This window comes from Myotis nattereri (assembly GCF_964212035.1).
Source record: "Myotis nattereri genome assembly, chromosome: X".
In the NCBI taxonomy this organism is placed as follows: Eukaryota; Metazoa; Chordata; class Mammalia; order Chiroptera; family Vespertilionidae; genus Myotis; species Myotis nattereri.
The window spans coordinates 40,732,068-40,754,671 of record NC_138078.1 but is presented as its reverse complement, the minus strand read 5'-3'; the positions used below and the strand labels follow the sequence as shown (position 1 = coordinate 40,754,671).

The 22,604-nt window shown below is 40.3% G+C and overlaps 1 protein-coding gene and 1 pseudogene across 2 annotated transcripts in view; both read left to right on the top strand.

Annotated features, from left to right (window-relative positions):
- The window catches only part of LOC308510763 (vascular endothelial growth factor receptor kdr-like), a 435,828-nt gene that overhangs the window by 172,200 nt on the left and 241,024 nt on the right, over positions 1-22,604 (top strand). The window contains exons 8-9 of the mRNA XM_081080791.1: positions 8,664-8,781; positions 10,628-10,800. Coding sequence (XP_080936917.1) covers positions 8,664-8,781; positions 10,628-10,800 — 291 coding nt within the window. The remainder of the gene's footprint in view (positions 1-8,663; positions 8,782-10,627; positions 10,801-22,604) is intronic.
- On the top strand, positions 4,080-5,909 carry LOC308510764 (apoptosis-inducing factor 1, mitochondrial-like; annotated as a pseudogene). The gene has a single exon. The product of its transcript is annotated as an apoptosis-inducing factor 1, mitochondrial-like (transcript).

Below are 22,604 nucleotides of genomic sequence, written 5' to 3'. Positions count from 1 at the left end.
GCCCACAGAAGTAAGTAGTGTTACTAGGGCAAAGATTTATGCAATTAACATTCCAAGAAATCTTTTTTGTCTTTTTAAGATTTTTACTAGATCATGCAACAGTTGGTAGGTTTGGTGAGATTCCCAAGGCTCAGTTAAGTTGGTGGGAACCCAAGCAAAAGCTGCTTATTTTAAAATCATGAGGAACTTCTTTTGAAATGTAGAATTAATACAATGGGATAAAGTGCAACCTGTGCATGGCACCTCATACAGATGGCTTGTAACATTAAGGTGCATCTGGATGGAGCCTGAGAGGAGTACAAATGAATCAAACACAGAGGCAATAGCAAGAACTGTCTTATTGAAAGTTCCTTGTAAAGCAAAAATGGAATTATTTGAGCTATAATTAAAACTATTCCATTTAATAGGTGCAAGTGCAGCAGCTAATTTCCACTGCGTACTTTGTAGGGGCTGATTGTCATGTTGCAATTGAGGCCCAACAAATTCTCCTCCATGCCATGAGATGGAGTGATTTGCTTCAACATATAGATAGAATGCGTTCCCTTTCCATTTTAGGGTGCGATTGTTACTATATAAAGACCCATAAGGGCTCCGGTCCACAAAGAAAAAATTGTTATTAAGTTTGCTGGTGGTAGGATAATTGCTATAATAGTCTTGCCAATTAATTTCTTCCTCGGTGGGGTACCATTCATAAGACTTTTTACATAATGGCTTAGTTGGGGGGTGTTTTAGCACACTTACATTTTCTGCACCTCTCCCTGGAACAAGTAGAGATAATAAATGTATTTGAGCTTTTTCTTCCCCATCCTTTGGGGTCCAAGCTGGCCAAAGACCTCTCCTTAATTTTACACACAAGGGAACAGTGGTTTGATTTAGTGTCATACAAAAGGGATTCAGTGCACATTCACTGGTATTACAAGTGAAAATCAATTGTAAAGTAACAATTTTAAAATAATTTAGGCTTAATGTAATATTCTTTACCTGTGTAAAGCTATACTTTGCCCATATACTTCCTTGCCCCACCTGTGGTCCTCCTGGATGACCAAGGCTTTGGGTATCATTGATGACTATATTAGGTGGACAATCAGCCCACTTATGGGGTCTTACCCATGGGGGATCAGGAACATAAGTCCAAAATACCTCCCCATTCGCCCCTGGCAGCATTACTGTACAGCTGATTACTGCTAGCATGGCAAGAAGGATGTTCTCAGGTGTTCCTGGGCTCCAGGTTACTTCTGGGCTCTTCGCTGTCCATTTCATCCTCCTCCCACTTCTTTTTTTTTTTTTTTAATATATTTTATTGATTTTTTACAGAGAAGAAGGGAGAGGGATAGAGAGTTAGAAACATCAATGAGAGAGATCGATCAGCTGCCTCCTGCACGCCCCCCTACTGGGGATGTGCCCGCAACCAGGGTACATGCCCTTGACCGGAATCGAACCCGGGACCCTTGAGTCCGCAGGCCGACGCTCTATCCACTGAGCCAAACCGGTTCGGCCTCCTCCCACTTCTTATCTTCAGCGAGTTGCTTGGACCACTGCTATTCACAGCTGGGAAAGTTGATTACCTGCAGCTATAAGGCATGGCTCCAGGTGCAGTCTCCTCTTTAACCTGGCCAGTTCTTCTCTCGGATCCATGTTGAAGTTACCATTTCTTGCAGGAATCCACACGGGCTTAGAGAAATTTTCTGGAAATATATAAGCATATCCTTGACCAAATGTTAAGAGGGAATTTCCTATAATTTAGATTTGAGATTCTTTCATTTAACCAGACCATTTTCTTTTTGGCCCACTTTGACACCAGTGCACATTCACTGGTGTTATAAGTGAAAATCAATTGTAAAGTAACAATTTTAAAATAATTTAGGCTTAATGTAATATTCTTACATGAGATTATTCTACTATGCCCCTATTTTGTATTAAAATAATATAAAGAGGCTTTTGAAAAAAATTTTAATGCAGTCTTGATAACTTTAGATTTAATTTCTTGTATAGAAATATGACTGCTTTGGATACATAACATGTTAAGCAATTTTTGAACCATCAATAAGAATTTTAGTTAATACTTCAGGAACAGTTTCCTGTACAGTACAATTAAGTTTTCTTGAATATTTATTTATTTCAATTAACTAATTTAAATTAATTTGAAATGAGGTTTATATTTTAATTTTACTTGTCTTTGTGGACAGTAAATAACATTAATTGGATTTCTGCTACCAGTCCCTTTGAGTACGTTGACATAAGCTATTTAACCTTTGTTTAGGGAGAGAAAATATAGATCATTAACTTTTAATTGTCCTTAGTTTAAGGAAGACAGGGTTTTCTAGATGACTTCAAACCCCTTGGCATTTATACCTTTTCGATGCAAATTGCTGTTACATGTGAGTCAAGAAATTAGAAAAATGACTTTGTGGGTCTGTGCATACACTTAATAGTAACTTTCATGACTTTCAAGGCATATGCATTTAAATAGAACATTGTTATTAATTAATTATTTTTTTTAAATTCATTTGGCTGAGTTTCTTCATGCAATCTCAAGTATATTCATTGGTCTAATTTAGTTATTTCTTTTTAGGGAGAAGGAATAAATCTTTTTTTTTGTATTACCCCAGGGCCCTTTGAGGTGTCACAAAATCTGTCCTTCAGTTACATTCTTGAAGTATTACATTTGGAAAAGCCATCAAATATATCCAATTTAAAGATTATTAAAAACTCAAACCAGTTCTTAACATTAAAGAATTTAGTCTTGACCATAGAATTAATTATTTTCAATCTGGCCATTGACTTTTTATGATATACCTTGAATGTCAGAGAAACTGCTGGAAGGACACGCTTATTGCCTGCCCATTTTCTCCCTGCAAAGCTGTGGTCACTGTCAGAGAATTTAAGACATTTAATACTGCTAGGTAAGGTAGTCACATTAAATAACTTTCCTTTAGTATACATGGTGAATGCTATTAATAATTAGATTTAATGCCTGAATAATATTCTTCAGTTTATTCTGTACCTTTAAAGAATGTTTATATCTGCAAGCTTTTAAGAATTTAAACTTCTATTGTTGGCTTTTACTAAAGTCGACTGTTTAAAAAATTGATCTGTCATATAACTGAAATTATATGAGACCTTGATGATATTTTAAAAGCTAATTTATTAAGCAATCAGAATAAGCATCTTCATTGAAAAAACATAGTAAATAAATCCGAGAGGCATGCATGCCGCCCCAACCCCAAGGCCCAAAACTCCACCTTTAATTCCACCCCTGAAATTCCATTCTGCCTCAGTAAGCAAACATTCCTTTTGCGATTGGCTAATTCAAAGGGAGGGGCGGGCCTTTGCTGTTTCAAGATGGTGGCCCCCAGGAACATCATGTGCCATGTGGCCCAAGATGGTGGCCGCTTAAGCCTTTTATCAGATATAAAAGATAACTTGCTTATCACACTCAGTTGAAAATGCAGAATTAATCCTCTTTTCTAACTAGATTTAGATTGAAAATTCACTAGAATTATATAACTTTTTAAATCTTAACTTAATTCCTAAACTCTTAAAAGTTTCAATCCTTTTTTTTGATAATGAGACAGAACTCAGACAAAAACAATATACAAAACAAATCTCAAGTCATACGAAACACATCTGACAAATCAATTCAATTTTATACTGTAGATATTTTATGACCCAAATTTAAACCCAAACACCCATAAATGAGATAATGTGAATAAGCACCTCTCCAAAGAGAACATAGCTATATGAAAAAATGCCCAACTTCACTAAACATCAGAGAGATGCAAATTAAAACTATAATGAGGTATCACCACACACCTGCCAGAATGGCTACCATCAATAAATCAACAGATAACAAGCACTGACAAGGACGTAGAGGAAAGGGGACCCTAGCACACTGCTGGTGGGAATGCAGACTGGTGCAGCCATTATGGAAAACAGTATGGAGTTTGCTCAAAAAATTAAAATATAACTTACAGTGTGCGCGAAGCGAAGGTGGGGGGAATGGGCCGGGGCCCAGGGTGTTTGACCTGTCAGTGCGTGAGAAGAAAGGAAGGAGGAGGTCCCGAGTAGCAGCTGCCAAAATGTACCGGTGTGGAAGCCTGGCAGCAGGTGCTTTGAAGCAGAAGCTGGCTCCCTTGGTGCAGACTGTGTGCATCCGAGGCCCAAGGTAAAGGAACCGGCTTCCAGTTGTGCAGTGTCATCACCTAGGATCCCCTTCTAGATCACTAGCATCTGCAGGTGCTTCTGGGAAAGATGGCAGCAGACTAGTATACTTCTTAATTGTAGGAGCAACAGTCACTGGGGCAGGAGTTTATTATGCCTACAAGCTTATAAAAAGTGACCAAAAAAGATATAATGAAAGAATTTCAGGATTAGGGCTGACACCAGAAGAGAAACAGAAGAGGGCCGCATTATCTGCTCCAGAAGGAGAGCCAGTTGCTCAAGTCAGGGTACCAAGTCATGTTCCATTCCTGCTCATTGGTGGAGGCACTGCTGCTTTCGCTGCAGCCAGATCCATCAGGGCTCGGGATCCTGGGGCCAGGGTACTGATTGTATCTGAAGATCCTGAGCTGCCATACATGCGACCTCCTCTTTCAAAAGAACTGTGGTTTTCAGATGATCCAAATGTCACAAAGACACTGCGATTCAGGCAGTGGAATGGAAAAGAGAGAAGCATATATTTCCAGCCACCTTCTTTCTATGTCTCTGCTCAGGACCTGCCTCACATTGAGAATGGTGGTGTGGCTGTTCTCACTGGGAAGAAGGTAGTACATGTAGATGTGAGAGGCAACATGGTGAAACTTAATGATGGCTCTCAAATAACCTATGAAAAGTGCTTGATTGCAACAGGAGGCATTCCAAGAACTCTGTCTGCCATTGATAGGGCTGGAGCAGAGGTGAAGAATAGAACAACGCTTTTCAGAAAGATTGGAGACTTTAGAACCTTAGATAAGATTTCCCTGGAAGTCAAGTCGATTACGATTATCAGTGGGGGCTTCCTTGGTAGTGAACTGGCCTGTGCTCTTGGCAGAAAAGCTCAAGCCTCAGGCACCAAAGTGACTCAGCTCTTCCCTGAGAAAGGAAATATGGGAAGGGTCCTTCCTGAATACCTCAGCAATTGGACCATGGAAAAAGTCAGACGAGAGGGGGTGAAGGTGCTGCACAATGCCATTGTGCAATCAGTTGGAGTCAGCGGTGGCAGGTTACCCATCAAGCTGAAAGATGGCCGGAAGGTAGAAACTGACCACATAGTTGCAGCTGTGGGCTTAGAGCCCAATGTTGAGTTGGCTAAGACTGGTGGACTAGAAGTAGACTCAGATTTTGGTGGCTTCCAGGTAAATGCAGAGCTCCAAGCACGCTCTAACATCTGGGTGGCAGGAGATGCTGCATGCTTCTACGGTATAAAATTGGGTAGGAGGTGGGTAGAGCACCATGATCATGCTATTGTGAGCGGAAGATTGGCTGGAGAAAATATGACTGGAACTGCTAAGCCATATTGGCATCAATCAATGTTCTGGAGCAGTTTGGACCCTGATGTTGGCTATGAAGCTATTGATCTCGTGGATAGTAGTTTGCCCACGGTTGGTGTCTTTGCAAAAGCATCTGCACAAGATAACCCGAAATCTGCCACAGAGCAGTCAGGGACTGGTATTCGATCAGAGAGTGAGACAGAGTCAGAAGCCACAGAAATCCCTGTTCTTCCAAGCAACCCTGGGGTCCTCCAGATCCCTGTTTAAGGGGAGGACTACGGGAAAGGTGTTATCTTCTACCTCAGGGACAAAGTGGTGGTGGGGATTGTGCTGTGGAACATCTTCAACTGAAGGCTGATAGCAAGGAAGATCATTAAGGACGGTGAGCAACATGAAGATCTAAATGAAGTAGCTAAAATATTCAACATTCATGAAGACTGAAGCCCCCCAGTGGAATAAGCAAGCACTTTGCTGTCCCTGACAGCAGCTTGGATGACTAAAGGAGCATTTTTTTTATTCCTCCGTGTGTATGAGTGTGAATGATCATGTCCTTTGTGAATATTTCAGTGATGTAGGCATATTTTTAATGTTCACATCAATAAATAAAGCCTGATTCTTATATATATATATATATATATATATATATATATATATATATATATATATAACTTACATTTGACCCAGTGATCCCACTTCTGGGAATATATCCAAAGAAACCCAAAACATCAATCATAAAGAATATATGCGTCTGAGAGATGCAAATCAAAACAACAATGAGGTACCATCTCACACCTGTCAGAATGGCTACCATCAACAAATCAACAAATGACAAGTGCCTGCAAGGATGTGGAGAAAAAGGAACCCTCTGTGCGCTGCTGGTGGAAATGTAGACTGGGTCAGCCACTGTGGAGAACAGTATGGAGTTTCCTCAAAAAATTAAAAATGGAACTTCCATTTGACCTAGTAATCCCACTTCTAGGACTATATCCCAAGAAATCAGAAACACCAATAGAAAGGATATATGTAACCCCTATGTTCATAGCAGCACAATTTATAGTAGCTAAGATTTGGAAATAGCCTGGGTGCCCATCAGCAGATGTGTGGATTAAAAAACAGTGGTACATCTACACAATGGAATACTATGCTGCTATAAAAAAGAAGGAACTCCTACCAGTTGCAACAGCATGGATGGACTTGAGAGCATTATGCTAAGTGAAATAAGCCAGTCGGAGAAAGATAAATATCACATGATCTTACTCATTTGTGGAATACAATGAACAACATAAACTGATGAAGAAAAATAGATCCAGAGACATAGAAGCATCAAACAGACCATCTAACCTCAGAGGGAAGGCAGAGGGCGGGGGTGTAAGAGATCAACCAAATGACTTATATGCATGCATATAAGCATAACCCATGGACACAGACAGTAGGGGGGTTAGGGCATGTGCTGGGGGTGGGAACGGCCGGGAGAGGTCAATGGGGGGGAAAAAGAGACATATGTAATATTTTAAGCAATAAAGAATTTAAATTAAAAATAATGCATCCCTATGTTCATAGCAGCATTATTTAAATAGGTAAAATCTGGAAACAGTTCAAGTGACCATCAATAGATGAATGGATACAAAAGATGTGATACATTTACACAATGGAATACTATGCAGCTGTAAAAATGAAGGTTCTCTCACCCTTTGAGACAGCATGGAGGGACCTGGACATTACTATGCTAAGTGAAATAAGCCAGTCAGAGAAAGACAAATATAATATGATCTTACTTATATGTGGAATCTAATGAACAAAATAGGTCCTGAGGTATGGATGCATAGAACAGAATAACAGATCTTAGTGGGGAGGTGAAGAGGGTGGAAATGGGAGGATACAGGAAAAGATTAACCAAATGATATATATGCATACTAGAGGCCCAGTGCATGAAATTCGTGCACGGGTCGGGGGGGGGCGGTTTCCCTCAGCCTGACCTGCACCCACTCAAATCCGGGACCTCTCGGGGAATGTCTGACTGCCTCTCACAATCCTGAACCACTGACTCCTAACGGCTCACCTGCCTGCCTGCCCTATCACCCCTACCCCTCTGCCTGCCTGCCTTATCTCCCCTAACCACCTCTGCTTGCCTACCTGATTGCCGTTAACTGCTCCTCTGCTTGCCTGTTCTCCCCTAACTGCCTCTGCCTCACCCCATACCTGGAACCCAGGATTCCGTCCTCCAGCTAGTCGCAGGCACCTGGGAACCGGGCTTCCCTCCCTCTGGCTAGCTGCAGGCACCCAGAACCCAGGCTGGCTTTGCCCAGACTTGCTGTAGCCACAGGGGACTGTGGGTGGGCGGCTTTGCCGGTACCACAGCCACAGGCGCCTGGGATTGCGGGGTGGGTGGCTTGTCCCTCTCCCGGCTGCAGCCACAAGTACTGGCATCTGGGACTGCAGGGCAGATGGCTTGTCCCTCTCCCAGGCCACAGGTGCAGACGCAGCCGCTGGCACCCGGGACCATGGGTCAGGCGGCTTGTCCCTCTCCCGGGCTGCAGTGCCAGCTGCTGGCGCCCAGGTCCACAGGGCAGGTGCAGGTCCCTCTCCCGGGCTGCAGCCTGGCTGGTCCCTATTCTTCTCTCACGAGCTCATTTGTGCCTTGCTGTTCCCCATTCCTCTCTCGTGAGCTCATTTGTGCCTGGCTGGTCCCCATTCCTCTCTCCCCAGTGTTGAGTGACTGAGCCATTAGGGTGTGACAAAATAGATCCAGAGACACACATCAAGACAGACATCACATCAAGGTGTGATGACCATTTGCATATTAGCTCTTTATTATATAGAATATGCATATCTCATGGACACAGATAATAGTATGAGGACGGCCTGGTGTGGTGCAGGGATTGGGTAGAAGGGAGCAGAAAGGGAGAAAATGGGAAACATCTGTAATACTGTCAACAACAACAAAAGAATTAAAAAAAACAATGAATATATCCTCGGGTGAAGATTTAAAAAAAAAGAAAAATGAAAAAAAAGAATTATCCCTTTAAAAATTCCAACAGTGCCTCCCTCCAATCCACACTGAGAAACACCAGCTTATGATAATCAAGATTGATCCTTCTGGGGCTGGGAAGGATGTGATTGCTAATGGGAAGTGTGAAAAAAATTGGGACTCAGTTAAACCTTCTTCTTCTGACTCCATCCCTGTTCTACTTCCAGAAAAACCATTCCTCAATGTGAGCTACAAGAGAAGCCGCATTTATGAGGTGACAGCTGGACAAAGTATGCTCAAAATGGGAGTAAGAGTGGATGCTTTCCCTCACCCCAATGTAACCTGGTAAGTAGGGCCTTTTATCCTGGGTGTTTCCTGTTTCCCAGAGTCTCTTAATTCCCACCCTTAACACCTGTTCCTTCAATACATCCTTACTGGAGGTCAGTCTTGCAGCAGACCCTGGGCTAGGTAGTGAGGACTCAGAAATATACCCTAACCCCAATCCTACTTTCAGGGGAATGACAGCCCTAGAAACTAGTGCTTTATCTTCTCCTCTATAGGTTTCTTTGCTTGTTTCCATTTTCTTTTATTGATCTTTCATGTATTTGGAAAAATGAGTTTTCTACTCTGAAAAGAGAGGAGGAAATAAGACTGGGAAGGTACCAAGGCCATTGCAGAATTCCATAATCTCAGATTTGGAAGGAGTCTTGAAGGTATTCTTACCCAGTCTAATAGAGATACTGTAAGGGTAAGAAATAATACAATAGAAAGAATATGAGCTTTTGAGCCAGACAACCTGTGTTCTAATTCTAGTTCATCAAGTTACCAAGCAAGTTACTTAAACTCTCTAAGTTTCAGTTTCTTTATCTGTAAAATTTGTGTGGTGATATTCTATTATTATAGAATTGTTCTAAGGAGTAAATGATAAATTATTGTTTTTTTAAAAAATATTGCTTATTAAAGTAGACAGTATAGAATCATCAAAGACTGGAGTCAGGAGTGATAAATTTATTATTTAGAAATTATATGAAATTATTTAGAAATTATATGCTAAGCTTTAGGAATATTAACATGGCCTTATGTGTGTCAAATGGTTTGGAATGGAGAAAGACTAGAGAAATAGCTACCAGCTTATAGGGTTATAGCAATAGTTGTGAGACATTATATGGCCCTGCATAATCTGAAGGCAATGAAATATACAAAATAGATTTGGAAAACATTGCAGAGGCAGAATCTTCAGGATTCAGTATCCAATTAGATGTCTGAATCAAAACCCAAAATTATAATTCTTTCACAATTTTTAAGTTTGGTGGAATGTGAAACTGGTGCTGCTATTACCAGTTTGGGTTTCATCAGGATGAAAATGTAGTGTGAATGGAGCAGGAAAGGAACACCAGGATGAGCTTATTTAGAGATAGTCAATTAACATTTTGAAATATGGGTCTGGAACTACATGTTGAAGCTGTCAGCTGGGGAGTCATCAACTGGGAGTGGATAAATGCACCCAGGCAGAGTACATCCAGAGAGAAGAACCCAAAGGCAAAATCCAGGGGAACATTTATATTGGGAGGTTTAAGCCTTTATTACGTTATTACTGATATTTACACAACATATTCAGATCATTAGCAACTCCTAAATTTCTTATCCAAAGCCCCGTATCTCCTTATTTCTGCAGTTTGCTGAAATATTTTAAGTTCTTGCTCTGTAGGAAACATAATTAAGGAGGAAGGAAATGGAAGAAGAGTCAGTGAAGAAGAGAGAGAAACAATGATTAGAATAGTGTCCCAGAGGCTCTCGAAGATCTGAAGTTTATGAATGCTGAAAGAAGGCACTGGCTTTGATAAGCAGGGCATTGCTGGTAAACCTGGAGAATATGGTTTTGAATGTCAGAGAGAAAACTCTGAGTTTCAAGTGTTAAGGAATGAATTGAAAGTGAGGAATTGGAAGGATGGGTGAGGCCACTTTCCAAAAATTTTTATTATTAAGGAAAAAGGAAAAGACAGATTTAATTTTTTAATACTAGTGTGGCTGTACAAAGGTGCTCCAGCCTGAGAATTTTATAGAGATGATTCTACTGCTTAACCTCTCGTTGCTGATCATGATGAAGCATAATCAAAATGTCACTGGGGTAGAAAGCTGTATGTCCTAGAAGCTGTCACTGTACTAACTGTTCCTTCCCCATGCCTCACAGGTTCAAGGATGGAAAACCACTCCTAGTAAACCATACCATTCAACTTGACCCTGTCAAGTACAAACTCACAATCCTGGAAGTGAACGTAAAGCATGCGGGGAACTACACTTTTGCTCTGAGCAACAGCAAGCATGGACTCTACAAAAACCTCACCATACAACTGATTGTCAATGGTGAGTTTTTGGGATTTGGAATCCATGTAACAATTCCAGGTTCCTGTGCCTATTGTGATAGAAAAAAAATCAAAGCAGGAATACAATAGGAGCTACCTCACCTATGAAGGGACAAGGGTTTTGAAGGTGATTTTGGTCACAAGATGTTTGTTGATTAACCCTCTATGCTGATAGAATTTTCAGAGCTCTGACAAATTCATTTCCTGTCATTTTCTGTTACCAGAGACCCTTAAAATTGGTCTATTCTTATTGAGGAAATGTCATTTGTGGTGGGGAGAACCCAAACTCCATCTTGGTAACTGTTTCTGTACATGAAATGTAACTTGCTTGGTAACTTGATGAACTGGAATTGGGACACAGGTTGTCTGGCTCAAAAGCCCATATTCTTTCTATTGTATTATTTCTTATCCTAGATCAGCCGTGGTCAAACTACGGCCCGCGGGCCGGATCCGGCCCGTTTGAAATGAATAAAACTAAAAAAAAAAAAAGACCGTACCCTTTTATGTAATGATGTTTACTTTGAATTTATATTAGTTCACACAAACACTCCATCCATGCTTTTGTTCTGGCCCTCCGGTCCAGTTTAAGAACCCATTGTGGCCCTCGAGTCAAAAAGTTTGCCCACCCCTGTCCTAGATCAGATCCACTGCTGCTGATTTCCCTTGAAAGTAGAACAAAATGATCAAATCATACATTCTGAGCACAGCCACCACTGTCTGCCTGATAATGTCCTTACTCCAATTTTATCTAATGGCTTGAAAGCCAATATGACTTAGCTAGTTTATCTCTTCCCCCAAACCTCTCTCTGTCTCTGCATTGTCTTCCAGCAGGAGAACTTCCTGCTATTATGAGCAGCCTACATTACCTTTCACTTACATATTGGGCTTCTGTTAAGGAGAAGGGAAGTCCATGAGAAATAAGAGCCATTCTTGAATAGAATGGTCCTTTATATTTTTAGTCTTATTTCATCACAGAGCAGAAAGAGGAAGAGAAGCCAGATGTGTCCTTAGGTAGCTCTAGGATTATGCCTCCCCATCTTTTCTTTCTCAACAATAAAGCTTTGCAAATAAACAGAGGTTGTGGGAGGGAGGGAAGCTTCCTAGGTTCTTATTCAGCATATTTGTTTTATATAAACCATAGATTACTGTTACTTGCCCATCCTTGCTTACTATGAATGTTTCCTAGATTTCTCTGGGCCTCCCACTACCAAAAAGAGCAGGCTAATTTGAAAAACTCAAAACAGCTACCACCACTATCCCCATCACTACCACAATTGCCATGGTTAGATAATTTCCATTTTGGACATGGAGGTAAGCACATGGTACCTTTTTGCCACCTCTGTTAGTCTCTCAATTTAGGTTGATCACTTGTCACCTTTTCAGTCAAGTGAGCACATAATAAAGGGAAGTTTAGCCTTAGTACCTATTCTCAAACCCATATTCTCTGCATCAAGCTCTTATTGAACATGTGAACTTAGCAATTGACTTAGCTCTTATGATCCTGTTTAATCATCCTATCTTATAATAGACAAACATGGTAATTGACCATACCTTCACTATGCCTCCCATTGGCTAATCAGCATGATATGAAAATTAACCACCAACAAAGATGGAGGCTAATTTGCATAATGCAGGCAGGGTGGGACAGTGCCATCCTGCCTGCCCTGCCGCCATCCAGGCCTGCTATCTGCGACCCGGGGCGGCGGGCGTCCATGTGCGACCCAACCCGGGGTGGCCGGGTGGTGCAGCAGCGATCGGCCAGCCCGCCCGGCCTCCATCCGGGCATCCCGTGTGCAACACGACCTGGGGCAGCAGCAATGGGCCAGTCCGCCCGGGCGTCCCGTGTGCGACCCGACCCAGAGCGGCGCCCCAACCCCTGGATCAGCCCTGCTGTGTGCACGACCGGGGGAGGTGGGGCAGGCACCGAGGGATCGGGTCTGCCATCTGCCACCCAGGGAGCGGGCCTAAGCCAGCAAGTGGTTATTTCTCAAGGGGTCCCAGACTGTGAGAGGGCACAAGTGGGGCTGAGGGACACTCCCCCCCTCTCCCTCCCCTGCCAGTGCACAAATTTTTGTGCACCCGGCCTCTAGTCTATATAATAAAAGCCTAAGCGACCGTTACGGTGGAACGACCAGAACAACCATTTGCTATGATGCACACTGACCACCCGGGGGCAGATGCTCAATGCAGGAGCTGCCTCCTGGTGGTCAGTGCACTCCCACAGGGGGAACACTGCTCCGCCAGTAGCCTTGCTCATGGCTGGCAATCACAGTGGCAGTGGTGGGAGCCTCTCCCACCTCCACAGCAGTGCTAAGGAACAGGGAGCTGAGCAGTAAGGAGCAGCGAGCAGGCGGGAGATAAGGAGTGAGGGATCCTGGACTGCAAGAGGGCGCAGGCCAGGCTGAGGGAACCTCCCCCGCCCCCAGTGCATGAATTTTATGCACTGGGCCTCTAGTCTTTAAAATAAGCATTGTGATACCTGCCTCACAAGGTTGTCATAAAAATCACAAGAGGTGAATAAAGTCTCATATTTTGCTACCACCTTTGCCTTATCTTTTATCAGAGTCTTTTGCCAAAATTATTCAACATTACTACTTAATCAGCAAGTCTTAGGTACCCTATTTCCCAAGAAGTTGTTTCTATATCAAGTAACATGTCAGGACACAGACCATCATTTATTCCAACTAGTCAAATAAATGTCAAAGCCAAAACGAAGAGCAAAATTCCACATCCCTACCCACCACTATCACTTTCTCTATGTTTCCTCTCTGTTAAATCTATTCCTTGACTCAGAATTTCATAAATAAGGTATCTGAAGGGGAAAGAAAGACAGCAACAAAAACCTGGTAACACCTTCCATCTGTCCTAGGGGTTCTCTGGTCAAAAGCTGTGTAGTTTGTGCTTTCTCGAACAAAAACATGTTGCCTGTTTTTGTTTTATTTTTAAATGTTTTCTTTTTTTTTTAAATTTATTTTATTGCTTAAAGTATTATAAAAAGCAGTACATATGTTTCCTTTTTTTCCCCATTGACCTTCCCCCAGCCTCACCTACCCCGCAGTATCTTGCATCCATTGGTTATGCTTATATGCATACATACAAATCCTTCGGTTGATCTCTTTCCTCCCTCCCCAACTCTCCTCAGCCTTCCCGCTGTAGTTTGATAGTCTGTTCGATGCTTCTCTGCCTTCTGTATCTATTTTTGTTCATCAGTTTATAATGTTCTTTATTAAACATAAATGAGTGAGATCATGTGGTATTTTTATTTCATTGCCTGGCTTATTTCACATAGCATAATGCTCTCCAGTTCCATCCATGCTGTTGTAAATGGTAAGAATTCCTTCTTTTTTACAGCAGCATAGTATCCATTGTGTAGATGTACCACAGTTTTCTAATCCATTCATCTGCTGATGGGCATTTAGGCTATTTCCAAATCTCAGCTATTGTAAATTGTGCTGCTATGAACATAGGGGTGCATACATCCTTTCTGATTGGTGTTTCTGGTTTCTTGGGATATAGTCCTAGAAGTGGGATTATTGGGTCATATGGGAGTTCCATTTTTAACTTTTTTTAAAAATATATTTTATTGAATTTTTACAGAGAGTAAGGGAGAGGGATAGAGAGTTAGAAACATCGATGCGAGAAAAACATCGATCAGCTGCCTCCTGCACACTCCCTACTGGGGATATGCCCGCAACCAAGGAACATGGCCTTGACCAGAATTGAACCTGGGACCCTTGAGTCCACAGGCTGACGTTCTATCCACTGAGCCAAACCGGTTAGAGCCATTTTTAACTTTTTGAGGAAACTCCATACTGTCTTCCACAGTGGCTCCACCAGTCTGCATTCCCACCAGCAGTGCAAGAGGGTTCCTTTTTCTCTGAATCCTCACCAGCACTTGTCATTTATTGATTTGTTGATGATAGCCATTCTGACAGGTGTGAGATGGTACCTCTTTGTTGTTTTGATTTGCATCTCTCGGAAGATTAGTGACTTTGAGCATGTTTTCATATGTCTCTTGGCTTTCTGAATGTCCCCTTTTGAAAAGTGTCTATTTAGGTCCTTTGCTCATTTTTTAATTGGATTGTTTATCTTCCTTTTGTTAAGTTGTATGAGTTCCCTGTAGATGCTGGAGATTAAACCCTTATTGGAGATAACATTGGCAAATATGTTCTCCCATGCAGTGGGCTTTCTTGTTGTTTTGTTGTGTTGTTGTTTTTTACTATGTTTCCAACTAATGCCTTAGTGATATCGTCTTGTTATTTAAACTCAATTCATAGTTTTTTTAGGACAAAATAATATCTCTGCTCATGGCAGATAGGGAACTAAATGAGGTAAAGGGCTAGCCACAAGCCATGATATCTTTCCCCATGTCCTTACAGAGCGGCCTGGTGAAGCTTTGTTTTCTCCTCTTATTGCAGTGCACACTTGCCTCTCATGTTCATTTGTGTCCAAAGAAATTGTTGATCTGCAGGCATGGGGTGAGGTTGGGGGCAGGGGCATATGTCTGCAGTCTCTGCATTGGCTCCCTACACTATCCTCTGACAACTTGAAAATAAATATGGAGACCACTTTTTGTTCCTAAAAGAATCAGATCATTAGTCTGATTTAAGCACCCATACAGACAGGGATGCATAGCCCTGCATTACTGCTATGGGATACATGATGAAGGAATAACTAAGGTTTCTCCTTTTAACCTGCACATACTCTAGTAAAGTAAATAGAAAAGCAGCATAGCAGCCCAGCCTACCAGAAGTAGCCCACCATCCCCAAAGGGAAAAATAGCTCCAAATAAAAATCTAGGATGAAGGGGTCAAGAGAAAATAAATAACCCACTTGGGGTCACCCAGATAGTTCAAAGTAGAGGATCATCTAATCCCACCCCATTATCCTCTTCATTTTAAAGATGGGGGGAGGGGACAAAACTGAGGTTTAGAGTGAGAAAGTGACTGATCCAAGTTATTGTAAAGTATGTTAGAAAGTAGTCAGAACTTGAATGTAAATCTTCCATATTAGTGAAGTTACAGGTTTAGCTGTTGTTTTAGAGACTCAAAATAACACCAACTGGACAATGTGTTGATCATTTTACCGTGTATACAAATATCAAATCACTGTGTACATGTGAAACACATGTAATATTGTATGTCAATTATGCCTCAATAAAAATTAACAATATTAATATAACAAAGTAAATATAATTTCTTAAATATGCTTAAATATATGAAGATCAATAAAATAAAAACAACAAAAACTTAAACAAGATAATACATAACCACCCTGATCAGTAATCAGGATCCTGGTTGCTCTGCAATTCCTAAAGTGTCATTCTCATCCATATGGTCTGAGATAGCTCTCTACCACCAAGTAGGAAAAGAGAACTCATGCTCCATCATTTAAGTGCATGAGAGGAAATTTGCACATATACCAGAACTTGGACACATGGTCACCCTAGCTGCTAAGAAGGATAGGAAACATAGTCTTTATATAAGCAACCACATTCTGTTTTAAAATCTATTACTATGGATGAAAGGGGAAATAACTATTGGAAAAACAAGAAGTGTCTGCCATATGTACTGTTGCATAAGTGCCGCAACCTGCATGGCAGGGTTCAGGATCTACAGGAGGGGCCAATGCACAAATAAAAATGCTATACAAGAAATATGAATTTTGGAAGGCATGGGGGGCCAGGTGGAAACCTCTTTCTTGAAGAGGCACTTTTGAGGAGGCACACCGAGACTGTGTCCTATCTGCTTTTATTTACTTTGAATACACATTTTGCCTTTAGTAATGCATACAGGCAGATCAAAGATAAAGTTTGGTAAACAATGTAAGGATTATCAGGTCAGGAAATTGCCTCGAGCCATTGCAATCACAGCAGGGCAGTCTTGTGCTGCTATTCAGCCCTGCTGAATATCAGTCCATTGGTTTCCCAATGTCTCTGTTGCACTTTATGTTAATTGCTGTTTGCTTTAGCCCCCAGCATTTGCCCCATTTTGTTTTCCTAGTAAATCTTGAAAAGTGTATGCTGTCTGTAGGGTTCAAGTTTTTTAAAGACTCTTCATTCTGCATTTCCAGACTAGAAATAAATATATATGACCAAGAATGAGACAACAATAGTGGTTATGCTAAGAGGAAAAATGTAGGAAGATCCAATGAAAAGGATTGAATTCTTTAATGTCCTTTTTAAATTGTCGTCAGGCATTTAAGGGATTAGTATGTAAGTTTGCCTGGGGCTTCTGCTATTTGGGGCTGGGATAGTCATCTGTCTGTGGCTGCAGATAAAGGTTGAAGCTCCAGGTGCAAGGTCCTCATTAATTTGGTCATTTCCTTCCGTGACTCTACGTTGGAGTTTGATGTTCCTTGCAGGAATCCACACGAGCTTGGAGGAGTTTTCTGGAAATACAAAAGCATATTCTCTGACCAAAGGTTAATAAAAGGTTGGGACCTTTCCATAAACCAGACTCGGATCCTTCCATTTGATCAAGCCTTTTTTTTTCTTTTGGATCATTATTACACCATTAGCATTACAAGTGAAAAAATTTAAAGTAATTAAGGCTTGGTGTAGTCTACTTACAGGAGATTTCTCTAGCATCACTATTTCCCCTTTTTGTTTTTTAAGTTGGGATTTTAGTTGCTGATGTTGGCATTCTATAATTGCCTGTCCTTGAGAATTGTATGGTATTCCCATAATGTATTGAATTTTTCATTTTGTACAAAACTGTTGGAAATTATAGCTTGTGTATGCAGGTACATTATCAGTTTTAATAATTTTTGGAATTCCCATGATGGCAAAAGCAACTAGGCAATGATTAATGACCTGTTTCACTGTTTCCCCTGTAGATGCAGTAGCCCAAAGGACTTTTGAAAAGGTATCTAGAGGGACATGTAATGCCCTAAGGCATCCAAAAGGAGTATAATGTGTTACATCTATTTGCCAGATATGGTTTCTTTTCAATCCTCAAGGGTTAATTCCTGTATTAGGCCCTTGAGGCAGATATTCCTTGATAATTTGTTTAGCCTGCTGTCAACTGAGAATTGTTTAGATAACATTTTGGTAGGCTGACGTAAAAACTGGTGAGATTCTGTGGCTTGCTGTAACAAAGTCCATTGGCCTTCCAATGTCTCTTTTGCACTTTTATACTAATTCCTGTTTGCTTTAGCCTCTGGCACATAAGTATAGTTCAGAGACAAAGCCCTGAACTTTGTCTTTAAGGTTTTGACCTTCACTACAATTATTTTAATACTTATATCAGCCTCAGACTTGGATAGGGCTGTGTTCATATTCTTAACCTCAATGTTTCATATCATTGTAACAAAGAACAGGTGGTACTGTATTTCCTTGGATATGCTCATTAGTGTGATCCTAAAGACCTGCAGTGTTCGGGAAGAGGAGTTAGTAGTGCTGGTGGGGGGGGGGGGGGCGGGGGGGGGGGCGGGGCGGGGCACAGGTGCTCTCTTCAATAGCTGAAGCCTCCATTGCTAACTGGTACCACACCCATATTTGAGGGAGATTGAGATTTCAAGTTTAGCAACTCAGTCCAGAAGTGTCTCTGTCTATCCTGACTGCCATAGGAACCATGAGACCACAGGCTGCCCCATGGTTTCTGAGCTTCCCCTTGCATAGATTTGGTAACTTAGGAGGCATGACAGGCATATGTAGCCTTGCAGAAATGAAGAATAAGGAGGATAAAAAGGGAGGGACAGGATTGGCTCCACTCCAAGTTAGGAAAGTATAGAAATTCCTATTGAGGGAGTCTATGAAGGTGCTCCCCCATATCTCTAACATCTACTCTTGCTCTATCCAGACACTTAGCCTCCTGTGGGAAAACTTCTTAACATAGTATCCAGAACAATTTTAGATCAGCTCATTTTACATGAGTTTATCCATAACCCACCAACCCCACCACGAGGAGATCACTCTTCAAAGGATCTGTATCAATTACTAGGACAATGCGAAGCCAATGAATTTGTCATTGTACTGATTGGAATGTGGCAGGAAGAAGCATCCCAAGAGACATAATAGCCTTTCAACCAAATCAAAGTGTTTGAAATTCTATCTCTGACTTCTGTAATTTCTACATATGTAGAATAGGTTGATAACTGCACATAACCTTAGATACCTTTCTCTCTAGGGTATTTTATTTTGCATTAAAAAAAATCTTTATTTTTGAGAGTATTACAGATGTCCCTCATTTCTCCCCATGGCCCCCATCTACCAAGTTCCTGCCCCATGCCTTCACCACCCTAATATCTGTGTCCATAGGTAATGCATATGTGCGTCTAAATTATTTGATTAATCTTTTCCTGCATCTTCCTCTCCCCTTCCACCTGAGATTTATCAGTCTTTTCCATGTTTCCAAACCTCTGGTTCTATTTCATTCATCTGTTTATTTTGTTCATTAGATTCATTGTTCACTTATTTTGATTTTTAGATTCAATTTCTGATAGATATGTATTTATTGCCATTTTATTGTTCATATTTCTTCTTCTTCATCTTCTTCTTTCCTCTTCTGTTTCTGCTTCTCTTTTTCAAAAAGACCATTCAACATCTCATGTAATACTCCTTTAGCTTTTTCTTGTCTGTGAAGGTCTTTATCTGACCTTCAATTCTAAATGATAGCTTTGTTGGGTAGAGGAATCTTCGTTGTATGTCCTTGCTATTCATCACTTTCAATATTTCTTTCTTTTTAAAAAAATCTTTATGGTTGAAAGTATTACATATGTCTCTCCCCCCCCCCCCCATTGACATCTCCCAGCCCACTCCCATGACCCAACACAGGCCCTCACCCCCCAATTGTATGTGTCCATTGTTATGCTTATACGCATGTATACAAGTCCATTGGTTGATCTCTTACCTCACTCCCACCCTCCCCTGTCTTACCTCTGAAGTTTGATGGACTGTTCGAAGCTTCTATGTCTCTGGATCTATTTTTGTTAATCAGTTTATGTTGTTCATTATATTCCACAAATCAGTGAGAACATGTGATACTTATCTTTCTCCTACTGGCTTATTTCACTTAGCGTAATGCTTTCCAGGTACATCCATGCTGTTACAATAGTAAGAGTTCATTCTTTTTTATAACACCATGGTATTCCATTGTGTAGATGTACCACCGTTTTTTAATCCACACATCTGCTGATGGGCACCAAGGCAGATTTCAAATCTTAGCTATTGTAAATTGTGCTCCTATGAACATAGGGGTGCATATATTCTTTCTGATTGGTGTTTCTGATTTCTTCGGATATATTCCTGGAAATGAGAATACTGAGTCATATGGGAGTTCCATTTTTATTTTATTATTTTATTATTTTTTTAATATATTTTATTGATTTTTTACAGAGAGGAAGGGAGAGAGATAGAGAGAAACATCGATGAGAGAGAAACATCGATCAGCCGCCTCCTGCACATCTCCTACTGGGGATGTGCCCGCAACCCAGGTACATGCCCTTGACCGGAATCGAACCTAGGACCCCTCAGTCCGCAGGCCGACGCTCTATCCACTGAGCCAAACCGGTTTCGGCAAGGGAGTTCCATTTTTAGAGGAAACTCTATACTGTTATCCACAGTGGCTGCACCAGTCTATATTCCCACCAGCAGTATACTAAGATTCCTTTTCTCCTACATCCTTGCCAGCATTTGTCATTTGTTGATTTGTTGATGGTAGCCATTCTGACAGGTGTGAGATAATACATCATTGTCGTTTTGATTTGCATCCCTTGGTTGATTAGTTACTTTGAGCATTTTCTCAAATGCCCCTTGGCCTTCTTTTTGTCTACTTTTGAAAAGTGTATATTTAGGTCCTTTGCTCATTTTTTATTGTATTGTTTATCTTCCTTTAGTTAAGTTGTATGAATACCTATAAATTTTGGAGATTAAACCCTTATCAGATGTAACACTTGCAAATATATTCTCCCATGCAGTGGGCTCTCTTTTTTTGTTGTTGGTGGTTTCTTTTGCTGTGCAGAGCTTTTTATTTTGATGTAGTTTGATTTGTTTATTTTCTCCTTAGTTTCCATTGTCCTAGGAGATGTATCAGTAAACATATTGCTAAAAGATATGTCTGATATTTTGCTGCCTAAGGATTCTTCTAAGTTTTCAATGGCTTCCTGTCTTACATTAGTCTTTTGTCCGTTTTGAGTTTATATTTGTGTATGGTTTAAGATGGTGGTCTAGTTTCATTTTTTCATGTATCTGTCCAATTTTCCCAACACCATTTATTAAAGACTGTCTTGCTTCCATTGTATGTTTTTGCTTCTATGTCAAATATTGATTGAGCATAATGGTGTGGGTCAATTTCTGGGTTCTCTGTTCTGTTACATTAGTTTACATGTTTGTTCTTGTGCCAGTAGCAGGAAATTTTGAGAAAAGTGGCTTTATAATATAACTTGATATCTGTTATTTCGAACCCTCCAACTTTGCTCTTCTTTTTCAGAATTACTATGGCTATTGAGGGTTTCTTTTTACTCTGTATAAATTTTTGGAGCATTTGTTTTAGGTCTTTGAAATATGGCATTAGCATTTAAATGAGGATTACTTTGGGTAGTATGGACATTTTAATGATGATGATTCTACCAATCCATGAATATGGTATATTCCTACCCTTGTTTATATTTTCCTCTATCCATTTTTTCAATGTACTGCAGTTTTCTGACTACAGGTCTTTTACCTCCTTAGTTAAGTTTATCCCTAGGTATCTTTATTTTTGTTGTTGTTTCAATAGTAAATGGGATTTTTTAAAGTTTCTCTTTCTGTGAGTTTATTATTTCAGTAGAAATATGCCATATATTTCTGGGTGTTCATTTTGTATCCTGCTATGTTGCTGAATTCATTTATTAAATCTAATATATTTTTTTTTTCATGGAGTCTTTAAGGCCGGGAGTTTGACATGCTTGCTTTAGGGTTTTCTACGTATAATATCATGGTATCTGAGAATAATGACAGTTTTACTTCTTTTCCAATTTGGATACCTTTTATTTCTTCTTCTGTCTGATCTCTATGGTTAGTACTTCTAATACTATGTCAAACAGATTTGGTGAAAGTGGGCATCCAGTCTTGTTCCTGTTTTTAAGAGAATGGTATTAGTATTTTTCCATTGAGTATGTTGATGTCTATATGTTTGTCATATAAGGTTGTGTCATGTTGAGGTCTGACCCATCTTTCCCAGTTTGCTGAGAGTTTTTATCAAAAAAGAGTGTTGGATTTTCTCAAATACTTTTTCTGCATTAATTGATTTGATCATATTTCAATTTGTTTATGTTCTTCTGTTTGTATCATATTTATTGATTTGCGAATATTGTACCAGCTTTGCATCCCAGAATAACTCCCATTTGGTCATGGTGTATGATCTTTTTAATGTAATTTTGGATGTGATTGGCTAATATTTTGTTGAGGATTTTAGCATCTATGTATATCAGGAATATTGGCCTGTAATTCTCTTTCTTTGTAGTATCTTTATCTGGTTTTGCAATTAGGATAATGCTGGTTTCATAGAAAGAGCTTGAAAGTGTTCCTTCCTCTTGAATTTTTGGAATAGTCTGAGGAGGATAGGTGTTAGTTCTTCTTTAAATGTTTGGTAAAACTCCCCTGTGAAGCTGTCCAGGCCAGGGCTTTTGTTTGCTATAAGTTGTTTGATTACATCTTCAATTTCATTGGTAGTTATTGGCCTATTCAAGCTTTCTGATTCTTCTTGATTGAATTTTGGAAGATTGCATTTTTGTAGGAATATGTCCATTTCTCTAGTTTGTCAAGTTTGTTGGAATAGTTATTGATAGTTTTTTTTTTTTTTTTTTACAATCCTTTGTATTTCT